The sequence below is a fragment of the Scomber scombrus genome, chromosome 16 (assembly GCF_963691925.1).
Source record: "Scomber scombrus chromosome 16, fScoSco1.1, whole genome shotgun sequence".
In the NCBI taxonomy this organism is placed as follows: Eukaryota; Metazoa; Chordata; class Actinopteri; order Scombriformes; family Scombridae; genus Scomber; species Scomber scombrus.
The window spans coordinates 12,451,902-12,469,246 of NC_084985.1; the positions used below are offsets into that span (position 1 = coordinate 12,451,902).

Sequence of the window (17,345 nt, forward strand, 5' to 3'; positions counted from 1 at the left end):
GCAGCTTCTGTGCAAAATAACATTAAAAAAACTGACATTAAAATTGCAAAACTTTCCTTAAAACAACTTAGCATGTTCATCTGTTTTGTAGATAGACGGTTTATTATAGTAAAGTTATAATATATATTATTTGTAGATTATTATGTGATGGTTTTACTGGTCATGAGATCAAACTGGGCTGTATGTGTTCCTAAAATGAGTGTGACACCCCTGCTTTAGATAGAGCTCTTCACCAGAAAGCAAATGAGCGAAATGTTATTTCACATTTTATACTCAAGTAAACTTGCTTTTAGGGGAGAAAATACCCTGTGAATCCCCCTTGACTGTTTTAAACAAATATTTATTTTAATATATGACATTATTATTGAAAAATTATTATAATATTTACTTTTAGGGGCCAGAAATAATATTCAAAGATGAATGTCTGATTTTTAGAGCCATCTGTTTTGGTTCCCTTTTGACTTTTCCTGAAAAACTGGCAGGACTCTCATTTCCCACAAGCAGTCCACACAGAAACCTCCCAAAACTGTGACGCAGCCCGAGAGGAAGAACCACAAACTGCGCAAAGCAGCGCAACAAGGTCAAAGTATGAATGTGAGTGCAACCTTGTTGTTCCCACTATGTTGGTTGTAGTGAGTTTTAGAAAAGAATCAAATTACAGAGGCGGGACTGCCAGGAAAACTGTGGCGCTACGCCAACCACTTTCAGTTAGACAGGCGGAGGCTGGGATCCCGCCATGAGTATAACACAATCAAAGCCTTTATCAGTCTAGATAAATCCACACTGATGTCACAATCTTTAATTAAAAAAAAAAACACAACATTCACAATGTTGTATTACTGGGAAGTGCACGTGTGGGGCAATTCCTGTACATGATGTAATATTTATACAACTAGAGGTTCAAAATAAAGACGGTTGTCTAAAGGGTCAGTTTACAACCGTGTCTCAGGAACAGACTTGTAATCGAGACAGTTAAACTAAACATACTGCATTACTGTCGGCTTATGAGCTTCGGTAAACAAAGCAAAGCTGTTGTTAAACTGACAAGATGTAAGTCACAGTCACACCTTCACAACGGCCTCAAACAACAACGACATGGGAAAAATGCAAAGTGTGAAAGGAAACTCTTTATTTTACAGGTCCCTTAGTTTAAAACTAATTTCCTGGATGCTTTCTGAGTAATGTGTGGGTGGTGCAAAGAAAAAAAAGAAAGAAAAAAGTCTTAAGTTGGTTTATTTGTACCCACTCAATATATTTGGATTGGAATGTAGTTGTGAATTTGCAAATCATCTTAACTGTTCGTAAATATTTAGTTTTATGTGTCAAATTTAGCATATCAGGTTTTTTTCTCAATCATTTCCTAAAAAAAACCTAAAATGTAAGTTTAACCATTTAACACCTACAAATTACTCAAAACATTTCCAGGAAAGTAATATAAAAAGGAAAGCACCTGTAAAATAAAGCAGACATTTCAGAGCTTTGACCCAACAAGCCAATTATAAACTGAAAATGGAAAAAACTACAAATGTGAGATTCAGAAGAGGGCTGGAGGGATGCCGCTCCCGAATAGAAGACTCCAGGAAGTCGGGATCTTCCATTTGTTAGGTTGTTGGCTCTGAAATGAGAAAATTGGGCAAACGGTGATTGGACATTTATTATTTTAAATCACACACTGTACTCTAATATAAAGTGATTTGTGCTGAATCAGATTAAACATGGTGTTGATTAAGATGGAGTAACTCTGCTCAGGTTTATCACTTACAGGACTGTCCAGCAGGTGAAGCCAGTCGTTCAGGTGATTGACGAGGGCGAAGGCGTCTGGGATGTTGTCGCCCTCTGAACAGAAGATCAACAGCACAGCCAGCGGGACGTCCTCCGTACAACTAAACACAACAAAAAGCACATATAGTCAGTCAGTTACTATGTTTAGCATCACACTGCATCCTGAAAGTTTTAAAGCTACATTTAAGTAGACATCTAGTCACAGATATTTACTATATACTATGTAACATGGCATTAAGGTAAAATGAAATCATATAAAGTAGTGTGATCTTTGAGAAACATCAGCATTTAAGTTAGAGCATTAATGATTGTATTGTACAAAAGAACAACACATTCACTACCAATGCTTTCTTTAAATGAAGGTTCCAATATCTCTGTATTGTAATTATAACATTTGTATTTCGTAATCAAGACAAAGGTTTTGTATAAGAAAACACAACAGTACTGCTGCTAATTACTGCATTAATTATGTGAAATATCTCATAATAGTACATCAGTATCATTTGTGGCTGTAACTGGTTAAAGGTATACTACACAGGATAGACTTGTACAAAAATAATCCCTCTAAATCATCACTTATGAGTCACTAGAAGTGTGTGGCGGTGTGTTTATGTGCAGAAACCATCTGACTGTATTTTATCATTATTTGCTGTGTTTGTGCTTTACAATGTAACTGCTGTAAAACTATCAGAATATAACATTTTATTGATCAGAATCACTGTTTCGTTCTCACCAGCACCGCTTGCTCTCTTCATTCATTCTAAAGCTCTCTCCACCGCTGCTGTCTCTCTCTCTCTCTCTCTCTCTCTCTCTCTCTCTCAAACTTCGGTTTATCAGAAGTAGCCTCACTTTGAAACCTTCAAATATAAAAATGACTCTTTCTTTGACTCCAGTGGTAAGTTTAGGTTTCCATGAAGTGTCACGTTGCTCGTTCACCGTACCTGTCTGTGTAGAGTCCTTTGGTGATGCCTCCTCCGGGGATGTAGAGTCGTGGCTCGGTGTTGCCGTCTGTTATTCCCGGGAAGGCTGACACTCGCTCCATCTCCCTCCAGCCGAGCTCCTTCAGCGCATCTTCGCTCACCTTCTGCAGAGCCGGCGTCACCAGGTACCTCAGAGGGGTGCTATAACACACACACACACACACACACACACACACACAGTTCACTTGTTAACAGCAGAGTCACAGAGATGCACCGTTAACGAGGTGCTCTCATGTGCATCGTTACGTACCCTTGCAGCTGTTGGTCATCCCTCTGGTAGGCGTGACTGCTGGACAGAACGACGGTCCTGGAGAACCCGCTGGATTTGACCCAGGAAACGATCAGCTGACGGAACTTTTTGGATTTAGTCTGCAATTAAAATAATGAATGCTGCTCTCATTTCTCAAGATCTTTAGAGAAAACATGCTCTCTCAAAACATTCTTGCTCAAATCTAGATTATGTAAGTATAAAGTTAACAAAATAAGCAAAGATATATTTTAATTTATGCAATGTGTGTGTGTCTGTGTTCCTCTCTATAATGAGACTATTTTTATAAAAGAGCTTAAAAGATTGACAGCTACAAAAAGTCATTGTAATATAAAGCTGTAAAAAAATGCAGTGATACAGGATTTGATCTGAATTCCCTACAAGAAGCCTTTTCAATTCTTGGTAACACAATCAGGGACATCAACACCAAGTTTATTCAAACTGTTGCGTTCACACCGTTGCCATGGCAAGACACAAACACACGAGTCAACTGATGATGGTGCATCAGTCTTTACCTGAAGAATCGGCGCCCTGATCTGAAGAACTGCCAGTTTCAGCTCTGCTGACGAGTAAACTGTTAAGGAAACAAGATTTTATCTGTTATTTGAAAGAAAAAGTGTTTTTCAAAACATACTCACTTTTTTTGTGAGTATGTTTTTACTCAGTGTTCACAGGGTTAAACTGGTGATGATCAAACCCATAAGTCAGTGCTAAAACTGTGCCAAGAGTTGTTTTTAGTCCTTTACAACAGCTGCCTTGGATGAAATGTAGACTCACAGCTGGAGGACACAAGACAGTTTGACCCAAATCAACTAACAGGAAGAATGGCCTGTTTATCAAAGCTTACAGCAAATTGAACTCCAATATAGATCCAAGCTTTTATGCCGGCTAATCTTAAGTAGAAGATAAAGAGATTTTTTTTCTTCAAACAGGCCCTTAGTGCTAGTTTAATGAAGGCAGCAGAGTTTATGTGTTACCTTCTGCAGCAGTGTGCAGCTCCTCAGCGTCTTCTTTGCAGGTGGGGTACGGGTTGTTCCCAGCCATGGGGATGAGACAGTCTGTGTGCAGGTAGCCCACTCTGCTCATGTTGAGAGTGGACACGACGAGGTCCACCGCCAGTTGGCCCACGTTACCGACAGCCACCGCCGGCTGGAGGAAGAATAAACGATGAAAAGTGTGAAATGTGGAGTGAATTGTGAAGGTGAAGTGGATGATATTGTAGCATATAAATAGTAGTTTCTCTTTGGTTGTGTCATAAAGGGGGTCCTACACCAGTTTTTTTTGGCACTGGCTCTTCCGAACAGATTAAATCAAATTGTTTTGTATCTATAATTATTTCGTATTTGATCCAAGTCCAAACTCATTGGTATATATTGGCTCTCTTTGAAAAATGAATATCTCATAACAACATTAGAGGACGTTAACTTGGGCTTTGGGAAACAGTGATCGACATTTTCCACATTTCCTGACATTTCACTGACCAAAAACATTAATCAAGAAAATAATTGACAGATTAATCAATAATGGAAATAATGGTTAGTTGCAATCTTAACCCAAACCATCTGCTAAAAACATATCAACATCTTCATACAACATACCAATCTGGTTTTCAGAATACAACTTGTTGCACAATAACATTTCATTTCAATATACTGCTGCTGCTACTACTACTACTACTACTACTACTACTAATAATAATAATAATAATAATAATAATAATAATAATAATAATAACAACAACAACAACAACAACAATAATTTCTTGATTGCATTGAATTTATTCTGATTTGTAATTGCTGTGTTATATCTGTTTTTTTTCATGTCTGTGAAGCACTTAGTAAACTTTAAAAAGTGCTGTATGAATAAAAAGCAGTCTTATTTTCTGTGGTCCTACATACTCAGTATAAAAAAGCCAGAATAAACCAGTACACTGATATGACAGAAAAAACCACAGAGCATCATAATCCTGAGTTTTTATACAGTACTTTTTCTTCTTATCTTTTACAGCCACAAACTACCTACTTTAATTTTAGCAGGACTGAATATGTGACTCTGTATGATCCACGGATGTGTTAAGAAGAATATAAAGACATGAATAATAAATATATATATTATAATAATGCAGACTTACTGTTGCAGTAAACTTACCATGACGAGGGTGAAACCTTTGAAGACAGGCGGAGAGTTTTCTGAAGAGATAAACATGTTTCTGTTTGTTTTATAGACCCACGGAGACAAACAGCTGCTGAATAATATGTTTAAATATTATATATAAATACTAAAAGTTATATTAAAGTTATAGTCTACCAGCTACTTTCACTTGTGTTTTCATGCCCAGTGCTGTGGACCTGATGAAGCTAAACGTCGCTCATTGATGACGACATAAGCCTTTTAGTATCCTCTCCTGATGCCTGAGTTTAATGGTCTAAATTAATAAAATAGTGTTTGGGTTTTAAGCTTCGTTATTTTAAGCAGGCATATCAGAGGTCTACTGCAGCTCTGCAAAGATGTACTGCGATTTAGAGATCTGCAACTCACTTTCCAACACGTAGACTATAACTTAACTTCTACTTATACTACTACTACTAGTAGTAATAATAATAATAATCACTATTATCATTATGATAGCTTTATTTGTGTAGCCCTTTTCATACAATAAATGCAACTCAAAGTGATTTACAACAAAAAGAAATTACATACTCAAGTGCTTCACATAAAAGGAACATAAAAGGAGCATAGAGCAATGTTTAACCCTCACATTCTGATCATATTCGGACTCATAATTAGTCTTTACACCAATTCACATTCATAAATTCTCCATCAGTCATTAATACATGTTTGATTAATCCTTAATAAAGCTGCCAGAGAGCAAACAGAGTGTATTCTATTTATTTATGGAAAAAAATAGATATTCACAATCACTATTTTATGGTCTTTTTTTTCTTCAAATAAACATAGGTCAATTTATTTTACATTTGCATATACAACAATGTGTATCAGTTGCACACACACACACACACACACACACACAAAAGATGCATTTTATTTCCATTTGTGTATACTGTAGGTCAATCTGACTAAAAGAAATGTGTATAGGGGGATTTTACAGCTCTCAAATGTAAGAATGGGTCAACTTTGATCCTGAACAATATGGGTTAAAAAAAAAAGAACAGAAAAGAAAGAGGAAAGAAATAAAAACATTAATGTTATATAAGATGGACTTAATAACAATAACAATTGTACATAGTAAAATAGCTAGGAATAGAATAAAGCTAATATATAAAATCAAGTAAAAATAGAATTATTAAAATAAGTACAGTAGTGACTGATAGAAAAGCTAATTAAAAGCTAAAGTAAAGAGATGAGTTTTTTTTTTTTTTATCTTAAAAATAATTAGTGAACTGCCTTGTATAAAAAAAAACCCTAACACACACACACACACACACACACATACACACACACACACACACACACACACACACACACACACACACACACACACACACACACACACACACACACACACACGTTCTTTATATGGATTTCCTAACTCTGTAACCAAACTTTATACTGTCACAACTAAATACCCAATTCTAACCGTAACCTCAAAGCCAAGTCTTAACCCTCAAATTGTCCTTTGAAGTTGTGAGGAGCGGACAAAAATAAGTCTTGAAAGGAAAAGGACTGTAATAATAACACATGCTATATTACTATTCAACATTTATTGGATTTTATATATTGATTAACCACAAAAGTTTGCATTAGAAAATACTATATTCTTGAAGATTAGAAGAGGATGTGCACACAAGTAAAAATAGTCTTGTTGGAAAATATTATGGATCCATTTAAAACCTTTTCCGCTTGACTTTGTTTCCTTTGTGAGTGAATTAGATGTAGAAGCAGAATCTGAGAGGTGACATCATTTCTTTATTTTCTGTTGTAGAGATTTTAGATGTTAGATTTTAAAGGGCTGTTTTCACTCTGTGACGTAGAGAGGAGGTGAGAGGAGGTGAGAGGAGGAATATATTGTGCTACTTTTATTAGTTACTAAATAATTTAAAGAGAGGAATGGAACCTTTCAAGCTCCAGCGGCCCACCAATATATTTTCAGCTAATGATACTGAGAACTTGTTGAGAGTGATGTTGTGGGGCGGACAAGTCATCTGAGATTCTTCTGTATTACTGCTGAAGAAAGTCAAAGTATCATGGTATTAAGGTGAAAAAGTTTTATTATTTTTCTCTTTTTTTGCTGTATATAAACTTTACATTTTAACGTAACAGTCATTAAATCAAAATAAAGTTGCTTCAAAGGCTTCACACATTGGGTTGCCACTGTGTATGAAATGCGCTATATAAATAAAACTGCCTTGCCTTGCCTTGCCTTTCACTTAAAAATCATATTCCAAGATATTGATGATTGTCTACATTAGATACATTAGTTGTCTTAATGTAATGTTATCACAGTGATTACAACAGGTCACTAAACAAGAAACTGTGCCACCAAACAGGAAAAGATCAAATATTTCTACTAATGCCGACAGTTCAACACGTCTCACTGAAAACAGACGAGGTTCTGTGACTTTCGTCACTTGGGTTTGACTTCATTGGGGATCGACTGGCCGTTCACTGCTGCCAGAGCGTTGTCCACCATCGTCTGCACCATCCTCCTCGTTGTGGTGTACGTGTTGGTCCCGACATGGGGGGTGATGATCACGTTGGGAAGGCGGAGGAGAGGATGATCCCTGCAACATGAACATTTTTAGTTTAGTTTATTTTATTTTATAGTTAAAAATTACATAAAAAGACAAAGAACAGATAATATACAGTGCAAGGAGAGTCAGAAAAACCAAAGTAAGCTTATTTAAAGAAAGAAAAATGTTAAAATTCCGCAATATTACAGAAAATAATGAAGCAGAGGTGTGACTGAACATATCACGAGTGTTTGGTAATCAATTGATACAATAAGCAGTGAGACTGTTCAGGCTATATTTTCTCTACTGACATCAGGCTTTGTGGAAAGATTGTTGGCTTATTTTAAAACAATTCATACATGTAGTAGAAATACATAGTACAACATTGGTTTCCACCCCATGTTCAGAACAACTGTCTCACATAATAACTCAATGAATAATACAGATTTTTTTTTTCTTTTGTTAAAGCTTTGCTCTGTCCTTTTACACTGGTGAGGTCTCCGAATACTTTGTGTATCAGTGTTCGTGCATAAACTGTTGATGTTTCGAGGTTATATCGAGCGCAGTTCAAGACTGAGTGCAGAGAGAATGAAATGCTGGTTGAGAAGTGTGGGTGTTTTTTTTTTTTCTCAGAGAGATTAGACCTTGGTAAAGGTTCAGGATGAGTCACGTCCAGTGCGGCTGCTCGAATCGTTCCAGACTGGAGAGCTTCGACTAAAGCATCCTGGTCCACGACGAGACCTGAGACATAAAAAGAGCAAAATTAGGCTACAGACGCATCTTAGAATAACAGTTAATAAGTCTATGAAACACATTCTTCTCACCTCTGCTGACATTGACGAGTGTTGCTGTGGGTTTCATGAGGCTCAGCTCTCTGCGGCTGATGAGGCCGGTGGTTTCAGGGGTCAGGTTGACCGCCAGCATCACGAAGTCCGACCTCCTCAGCAGGTCATCCATGCTTTCACAGTAAGTCGCCCCCACGGCCTCTTCATCCTCAACACTCCTGAGCAGCACCAAGATGAGGATGAAGTTGACCATAAACATTGTTGTATCTTAATATTTTAATTTTTTAGATAAATGGGTACAGTAGTTACATATCTACATTTAAGTAAGGCTTTTTTTAGTCCATTACTGGATTTTGACTTGATTTTTGTCATCCAAAACCCGTCAAAATTCATGTTCTTCACTATTATTTAATTTATTTTTGGGGTAGTTTCAGGTATTTTTGCTTGTGTTAAATGCACCATTACTGGTTTTGGTATTTTAATGATTAACTGCTAATATCTAGACAGATCTTCACCTTTGTTCATCTATTAGAAAAGTTCTTGAATATTATTAGTTTTTAAAATCAACATGATTAATTTACTTATTTTTACATTTTAAACATATTCTTAACCAAGACACATCATTTCAGAGGATAAAGGTGAAAAATCTAAATGTTGATGGTTTTGGATGACAGAAGTCCTAATCTAAAATCCTTAATGGACTAAAAAAAGCCTTGCTTAATTGGACATTTAAATAGTTGTTAAACAAATCACTTCTCCTTGTTCCATTTGATTGTTGTGGATCATATATTTCTTTGTTTTATCACCTTAATGAAAATAGTCCTCATAGTCTTCACAGTTTTACCTTTTCCTCCTGTTGTGATACAAGATCTTCATGTCAAATCCTTTGCTTCTTCGAGCGATTTTGTGTCCGATGTCTCCCATCCCGATGATGCCCAGAGTGGAGCCTGTGACTTCATATCCCATCAGGCATTGTGGTATGTGGGTGGTCTTTGGGTCCACAGAGACTTGATGACCTTTTGAAGGGGAAGAAAAAAACAAAACATTTCAGTCAGTTAAACTTTTTAAAACCATCAGTGATCGCTGCGGAGGTCTCTACAATTGAAGCTGTGCATTTCATACAGAGGCTGTAGGGTGCCTTTAAATGAAGATCATTTAATTACACATTTATTTAATAAATTTAATCTAAAAATGCATTTAAATTTTACTTTCATGTTATGACACATTAAAGTAGTCTGTTTTGTTCTTCTACTTTGAATAAAACAACAGTGACAATTACAGGATAATAAGGTTCAAGCTGAAATGCGACACAGGTAAATAAAGTCAGTGAATTGACAGAATAATGTTTCACAGCAGAATTGATCTTAAGTTTGCTGTTACATATTATAGCCGCTATAAGCTTCTTTTTGGTTTATTGCTCATGAAGAATGTTGCTCATGAAGAATGTTGCTCATGAAGTGTGTAAATACCCTGGCTTTATGTTTTTTTATGTATATTTAAAACAATTGGACAGTCTCTAACATTTATGTACAAATATTAAAATAACCACAGCTGAAGGTTGTGACTGATGCAAAATCTTCATAATCTGACTGCGTCTTGGGGACATTTAAAAAAAAATCTCTGTAATTGTAAGCAGTGAGTTGACCTTTGACCTCACCTTCAACAATCTTCCGTGCCGATGCCAGAAGCAGACCCATGGCCATATCTGCGGTGGCATCGCTGACCACACCAGGCGTGTTGGTCACCTTCACCCCGAGACTGCTGATGTACGGCACATCCAGGTGGTCGATGCCCACCCCTCCGTTGGCGACCACCTTCAGGGCTGGAAGAGAAGTGAGCAGCGAGGGCTCAGTAGGGGGGCAGGCGTTCCACACCAATATGGCCTGGATTTTTGGGGCGTGCAGCGGGGGGTTTTGCAGGAAGTCTCTGTGAGAGATGATCCTGAAGTGTTGTGTCATTATGTCGGTGACATCTTCAATGTAACCTTGCTCGCCCACCTCTGAGATCAGAGCCCACGGGTTGTCCTCCATCACCTGTGAGGAAGAGACAGACTTAAACACCTGGAAACACAACAAAGTTTTCATCAGTGGTGGAAAGTAAATAAGCACATCAAGCACTGTGCTTAATAATAGTTTTGAGGTACTTGTATTTTATTTCCATTTGATGCAACTTTATATTTCCACTCCACTACATTTATTTGACAACTTTAATTACTTTCCATATGAAGATTTGACACACTGGATAACATAACCAGCTTTTAAAATACAACACATATTAAAGATGAAAACAGTGGCTTCTAATCTTTTTGTCTTTTGACGTCTTTACAAAAAGCAGTGTGTGCTTTATTATAATTGTTTTTAATTGTCCTGTTTTTATGCCTCAGGGAGTGTTATCTAAATGTCGTTATATTGTTGTCTGACCCTCAATATAATGACATTATAGCTACTACCAATAATGATATATTAATAATTTAAACTGCTGTAGAATTGAGTTGTATTTGTATCACAGTTACAGTACTTGACATGTATATACCCATATGTATGTTTTTTATAGGTGTTTGTTTGTGTATGTTATGTAAGAGCTGTGTATGCGGGTATCAAAATCAAATGACCACTTGTCCTTTTTCAGAATTTTTAGATAGATTTATTTTGGATTCATACAAATTGTAGATATCTTGAAATACACATAATACTAGTATAATTTCTATTGAGGATATCATTTATTAAATTTCTAACTAGTGAAAGTACAAGTTTGACTATAGGAGAAATGCTACGAAGGATATCTAAAATGTAATCACAGATAGGAGTGTGGTTTGATTAAATGTTACAGCTTGCCACAAATCCTCTCTGCCTGCTGACAAACATTCACACACTAATGAATGAGAACAGAGATCAGAGAGCATTTACAGGACACATACAAAGAAAGACTAAATGAAAAGTGACTAAAAAAGTGAAAGAAACCAATAAATGACACGACCGCACTCACTAGTGTCACTTGTCCTGGTTTCCTGTTGCTCTTGACCCAGGAAGTGTTACGGGCATTTGGAGGATTTCAAAATAAGAGCTTTTTAAAACTAGAGATACAACAATCCTGCTGTTACTCACCTCTCAAAAAGAACACCATTGTCTTTTTATTTATTTATAAAGCCATCATAAATAAGCTACCATTTTATTTATGATCACTTTTTAGACTTTTAGACCGTTCACAAGGATGAATTAGCTCGTAAATCCCTGATATGAATACAGAACAGCTATGATTCTCAGTGGTGGAATAAACTTCAGGACTTCCTTGAATTAGAAAATGTTTTAACCCTAGAAAAAGAAGAAGAACAACAACAACTACTACTACTACTACTACTACTACTACTGCTGCTGCTGCTGCTGCTACCACTACTGCTACTACTACTACTACTACTACTACTAATAATAATAATAATAATAATAACAACAACAACAAAATGCAGCTCAAAGTGCCAAAAGAAATTATGAAACATCCATATACAGTATTTGTCAGACAGATCACTGTTCTGCTTCATGAACATCTAACCAGAGTTTGACATTTATGGTCAAACCAAACTGCACAAGTTGAGACACTGGACTTTGACCCAGACTTCAGTTTAGACATCTCACAGACTATTTATAATATAAACAATGGAAGAAAACCTTAAGAAAAAGGCCAATGCAAGATTAAATTTTAACCTGAAATCCTGTACTCATGTGGTATTTATTTTACACTTATTGTTTAACTTGCAGCCCCACTGTACATGATGAAGAAATTAGGTCTAGGTTCAGGTTTAGAGTTTCAAAAGTTCTTTATAGAGCTGGAACATAAAGATTATGCAGGAGATTCTGACTGTAGAGCAAAGATAATTTGATAATTTTAGGTGTCATATAGCAGACGTGTCTCTTTATATAGCAAGAACATTGTAAGTAATCATGTTCATATATGTCAGTGCACAGATTGAATTCAGTATGACTATTAAAACTCTCCTCTAGGGTACATATAATGAGATTATATTAATTCAGTGTTTGTACATTAAAATCAAACAGTAATATACAGTAGTACAGTCATAGATCTAGTAGGTTAAGTATCATTTAGTAGTTTCTATAAAATTTGAATTAACTCATACTGATAATACATTTTAGGGCAGAGGATAATCAAGATGTTCAAATATGCTTTACACAAGAAGATGAAAAAGATTCTAGATAATAAAAAATGCACTAAAGGCACATAGAAGCATACAATGTTAAATCTAACATTAAAAACTGCTCTGAAATGTTAAGTGAGTGATTTCTTGGACACAGGCACACATTTAACAGATCAAGTTGCATTTGGTTATTTAAAAAATCATCAAAATTTTGTGAACGCATCCCATAAACAGTTTGTTATGATACAAAAAGCAGGTGTTAGAAGAACAACAACCTGTACCAATCACCTCATTATTGTAACTACGAACTACGTTCACGTCACTCCTCTGCACCCCCAATAACAGTATAATCATCACACCTCTGTTAAAACATCTTGACCCCTGACCTCCAGTCCTCTGTCTTACCCCAACCAAAGTTTGCATGTAACGGCATCTGCTAAATGCCTAATCTATAAGCACAATACCTGTTTTTGTTGCAGCTGGTATGCAGATCTGTGCAGGTTTTTCACTTGTGCTGGACTCCAAAGTCTCCTCACACACTGGACGTAGCGGAGACTTTGCATTCTGTTGGTCAAGTTAATGAAATTGTCGATAAAGACTTTTATAATCTCTTATAATGTTACAGAAAAAGTATAAATATATTAAAAGCAGCAGTAAAACCACATGCAAAGTACTCAACAGGCGGACAACACTTACTGCTGATGTGCAAATAATCTACAAGAGACACCACATATTATACAAAGTTTGCACTCTGCACAGCTATATATTTCATATAAGTGAAAATGTGCATGCAGTGAAAGTCCAGAGGTCAACCTGCTGTAAATAAATGATTAACATGTAAATGTGGGTCAACGAAACAATCACAAACTTATGGGAGCTAAGAGAGAATAATCAGATGCATTTAAGTGGTGAAATACTTGATAAAAATGTCTTTTCACTGAGAGTTGGTTAAGCTTTCACCTATTTCAGCTGAAACTTGTTGAGTTTTTCTCAGCTAGTAAGACTCTGAAGTATTAGGGGGCAGCAGATGACATTTAGCTGTTCTGTGACGAAATCTCACCTCTAATTTGGTTTAGATGAAGACACAGATTAAAACTTGAGAGGCACTGAAAGCAGCACACGGGGCCATCGACACCCTGTGGCATGGAGAAAAGGAGGAGGGGTGGAGACTGGAGAGGAATTCATTTAGCACAGTGGCTGGGCAGGCAGGGGCTCCAGGGTGGAGATTGCACAAGACTGAGCAGAGCGTCCAATGGCCAGAAAGCAGCACACCACCACCACCATACATAAAGAGACAGTACACAAGAAAAGCCTGCTCGGGGTCTGAAAGGATGAAAAGAAGTCCAGCTTGCTATTCGTGTTTGCATCCCTTACTTTCTGCAGATGAATCTTCTCCCCAAACTTAGTGGAAACATCCTTGAGGGGAAGTCAAGCAACTGTAACAGCATATAATAATACTTAGTATATATTTTACATATATTTTATTATAAGTTATTTTCTTGGATGACTTAATTTTGTGTATATTTTTGACTGCAACACAAAACCACAAATGCACATTACTTGTATGTGCAAACCTACTTAAGTAAACCTGATTCTGATAACTGGAAGAGCAGAATATTAAAAAAGGGGCAAAAATTGTGGTTAATAAAGCACAGATTTACACCAATAGAATATATGAATGAGCAGGTACAAGTTTGGATTCTATTAGATTTGTACATTTTAAAAGGGAGGGAAAAAAACATTATTTACAAAAATATACATGCAAATCATATTAAAAAGAGAATGATGGGAGTGAGAAATTGGGTTACGGTTAGATTGCACTCAGAGTCCCATATTTGCTTTAGAGAAACAAATGCTGCATAAATTTGCCTTTATCTTTTTCATCCAAGCTCACAAAGCCACAATGAGAAAATATTTTCACAACCATATGTCAGTGAGGAAGGAAACTTTATTCATTTAGCAGCTCCTAAAATAGAGATTACATGTGCACAGAGTCATGCAAAAACCACAAAATATAAAATCGTCATCACCACATTGAGAAGCAGTAAAAGGATACAGGTTTTAGATGTGTTTTGCAGGAGGGTCTGCCAAAAACTAAACCAACAACACTGAATGAGTCACTCTGCCTGCTGACGCTGATGTCTGATTGTTTGGGAATCTGTGATTGCAATAAACTCAACTAAAGCGTTGATAACCAGCATTAAATGTCTTCTTCTCTTCAAGATCTTCAAGGTAATCCCAACTTGAATGAAAAAAATTACAGTAAGAGTCCATTAACCCTGAGGTATTTTAATCTACATCAGGACACAAATGCTATTTAAACATTCCACCACTAGTTGGTAGTATTACAGTAAACTGTGACTCTGTCGCAGCTCTGTGAGGACTAGAGCACATGTGTTTGAATGAGTTTATCACTGCTGGCACTTCTCAATGCTGCTGCTCTGCTCTGCTGTATGTTGGTGTGTCATCGCTGCATGACCTGCCTGCATTGATGCTGCTTCCTCTGCAGGATGCATGACACCAGCCACCTTTTGTTGTTCTATTTGCAGCTGCATATCAATACTGTTAATCAGCAGACAGCTGCAGCACTGTTTAAGACGGTGGTTCTCAGTCTATATGGCTTCTGATCTTGTGACCTTAAAAAGGAAGATGGTGTGTGTGTGTGTGTGTGTGTGTGTGTGTGTGTGTGTGTGTGTGTGTGTGTGTGTGTGTGTGTGTGTGTGTGTGTGTGTGTGTGTGTAGGTGAGTCCTCACCACATATTTTGGTCCTATATTGTTTCAGTGGAAGGATTTTTACGCACCCGAAGAGCTAGACGTTTTGAGCGTTTTAACAAAAAAAACAAAATGATAGAAAACACACCTTTGTACAACAGAAATCAATTCATTTTTCTCTTTCTAATCCCTCTTGTGATCCCTCAGATTGATTTAGGGATCCCTTTTGAGGCTCCAGACTTGGACAATGTACTATGTAATAAGCCACAAAGATTAAAGTCGCTTCTTAACACATAGCTTTATTTTAACTATTTTAAATCAGCTCATTTTAACATTTCATTTATTATTGTGTTTAATGCATTGTCATTATGTATGTTCATGTTGTAAACATTGCAGAAACCGTTTTTTTCTTTTTAAATATTTTTTGTGTGTTTAAGGCAATCTATTATATTTTTGAATGTGCCATTATTAACTGGATTAAGGGTTTCCCTAACTTCATAAACTTTACTTTTCTGCGAAATATCTTATTTTAACTTTACATTTTTTTCAGGGAACCTTTGCTAGCATGAAAGGTCTTTAACACCAGTGTAAAACTCTTCTCACTCATATAGTTTCACACATTTTATTAAAATGAATATAAGACATGAGGTCACAAGCTCACCACTTTATGCTGATGTGCATTTTTTAAATGTGGCTAAATCTGGCATAAATGATCTCTTCTCATTGTGAGATTAATGTTTGTTCTGCATGGTCTTTGTTTAATAAGATTTTCGCCTTTAACTGTGTGTGTGTGTGTGTGTGTGTGTGTGTGCGTGTGTGTGTGTGTGTGTGTGTGTGTGTGTGTGTGTGTGTGTGTGTGTGTGTGTGTGTGTGTGTGTCCCTGCACCAAGCCAAAGTATCAGGGAAGGCCATGTGTGCAAAGCAGCTGCAGATCAGTAGTTTACCTGCTCTCTTTCTATTACATAATCCGACCATATTGAACCACAAGGTGTCCGCTCCTGCTCCTTCTCCTCCTCCTCCTCCACATGGTCAAACTCGCTCGCCCAAACCTTTTTCTCATCCACCTTTCTTGACCTCCCTGCATGTTCCTCCCTGCTCTTTCCAGATCTCCACCAGCTCCTCCCATCCAGATTTACCCCGTTCCTGATGTGCAATGTGGCTGCAACCCTCTCCTTCCCTCGATCTCCTCTATTGCCCAGGAGTCATTGAGGCTTTTAATTAAGCCAGTTCAGATCTCCAGCCAACCTCCAGTTCAATCTGCTGCCACGTCCGACAGCAGGTGGCTTTTAAACAAAGTACTGACTCACGTGGTAGACACAGCAATTATCATCTCCGCTACATAACACAGCATTTTGAAATCTTGTTGACAACACTCCTCTCTGATCAATACACAAATATGAAGGTGTGATGCATGGCACACCAAGAGGTCGAAGGGGAGTTTATTGTGTTTTAAGGAAAATGCACCACACGTTTAATTTAAGATATTTGCTCGAGTATCATGTTCAGTGCCACCTCTCTTCATTAACACTTCACACAGTGTCAGTTTATTACAGAATTAGAGTCACACCCTCATGTTTGCAGGCAGGTGAGGACTTATACCTGATCTATGGTGTTGGTCACGGTACAGAGGAGATGCTGAGTGAAAAAGTCCTTAAGTAAACTCCCTGTAATAGATTGCTGACGTGAGTCCACAGGCCAATCCTGACTCAGCTTATCGGCGCCAGAGAGCTCTTTGAAGTCAAGGTGTAGCTGCTTTCACTCAGCCTCTTCTGAGCAGATAAAAATAAAACTCCAAAAACAATACAGATGACTTTCCTGTAGGATTTATAAATGGTGTTTGGGCTGACGTGTCATATCTACCGCTTTGTGTTGTATGGCAGCAATAAACTGCAGTAAAACAAGACCTGAAAAATTCAATTTACCCTCACTTTTATATTTACTCTCCAGCTCTTCAACTCTTCAACTCACATTCAGAGACAA

At 37.1% G+C, this 17,345-nt stretch overlaps 2 protein-coding genes across 4 annotated transcripts; both read right to left on the reverse strand.

The window, feature by feature from the left end:
- Positions 1-688: 688 nt before the first annotated feature.
- psmg2 (proteasome (prosome, macropain) assembly chaperone 2) lies at positions 689-5,386 on the reverse strand. Its single transcript, XM_062435977.1, has 7 exons — positions 5,179-5,386; positions 4,008-4,179; positions 3,546-3,604; positions 3,013-3,131; positions 2,724-2,903; positions 1,763-1,883; positions 689-1,615 (listed from the first exon to the last, which is right to left on the reverse strand). Exons 1-7 carry the CDS (start codon positions 5,233-5,235, stop codon positions 1,535-1,537), a joined length of 789 nt encoding a protein of 262 aa, XP_062291961.1. The 5' UTR covers positions 5,236-5,386; the 3' UTR covers positions 689-1,534.
- A 1,855-nt stretch (positions 5,387-7,241) lies between these two features.
- zgc:136493 (uncharacterized protein LOC692276 homolog) lies at positions 7,242-13,822 on the reverse strand. Of its 3 annotated transcripts, none has more exons than XM_062436489.1 (7): positions 13,714-13,822; positions 13,118-13,217; positions 10,164-10,539; positions 9,351-9,522; positions 8,546-8,724; positions 8,366-8,462; positions 7,242-7,772 (listed from the first exon to the last, which is right to left on the reverse strand). In XM_062436489.1, the coding sequence occupies exons 2-7, from the start codon at positions 13,214-13,216 to the stop codon at positions 7,616-7,618; spliced, it is 1,080 nt and encodes a 359-aa protein (XP_062292473.1). In that variant the 5' UTR covers position 13,217; positions 13,714-13,822; the 3' UTR covers positions 7,242-7,615. The 3 variants fall into 3 exon arrangements, with proteins under 3 accessions (XP_062292473.1, XP_062292472.1, XP_062292474.1); XM_062436488.1 differs by having other exon boundaries at positions 10,164-10,566; XM_062436490.1 differs by lacking the exons at positions 13,118-13,217; positions 13,714-13,822 and adding an exon at positions 11,492-11,510.
- Between the last annotated feature and the right edge of the window lie 3,523 nt (positions 13,823-17,345).

What these genes read in the sequence shown, in the direction of transcription:
- zgc:136493 (XM_062436488.1), bottom strand. Translation starts at nt 13,216, where the DNA reads ATGCAAAGTCTCCGCTACGTCCAGTGTGTGAGGAGACTTTGGAGTCCA. An exon ending in ACCAGCTGCAACAAAAACAG is followed by an intron (nt 10,567 to 13,117) that starts GTATTGTGCTTA and finishes TTGTGTTTCCAG; the next exon opens with GTGTTTAAGTCTGTCTCTTC. An exon ending in ACTCGTCAATGTCAGCAGAG is followed by an intron (nt 8,463 to 8,545) that starts GTGAGAAGAATG and finishes TTTATGTCTCAG; the next exon opens with GTCTCGTCGTGGACCAGGAT.
- psmg2 (XM_062435977.1), bottom strand. Translation starts at nt 5,235, where the DNA reads ATGTTTATCTCTTCAGAAAACTCTCCGCCTGTCTTCAAAGGTTTCACC. An exon ending in GATGACCAACAGCTGCAAGG is followed by an intron (nt 2,904 to 3,012) that starts GTACGTAACGAT and finishes TGTGTGTTATAG; the next exon opens with CACCCCTCTGAGGTACCTGG. An exon ending in TTCACCTGCTGGACAGTCCT is followed by an intron (nt 1,616 to 1,762) that starts GTAAGTGATAAA and finishes TTCTCATTTCAG; the next exon opens with AGCCAACAACCTAACAAATG.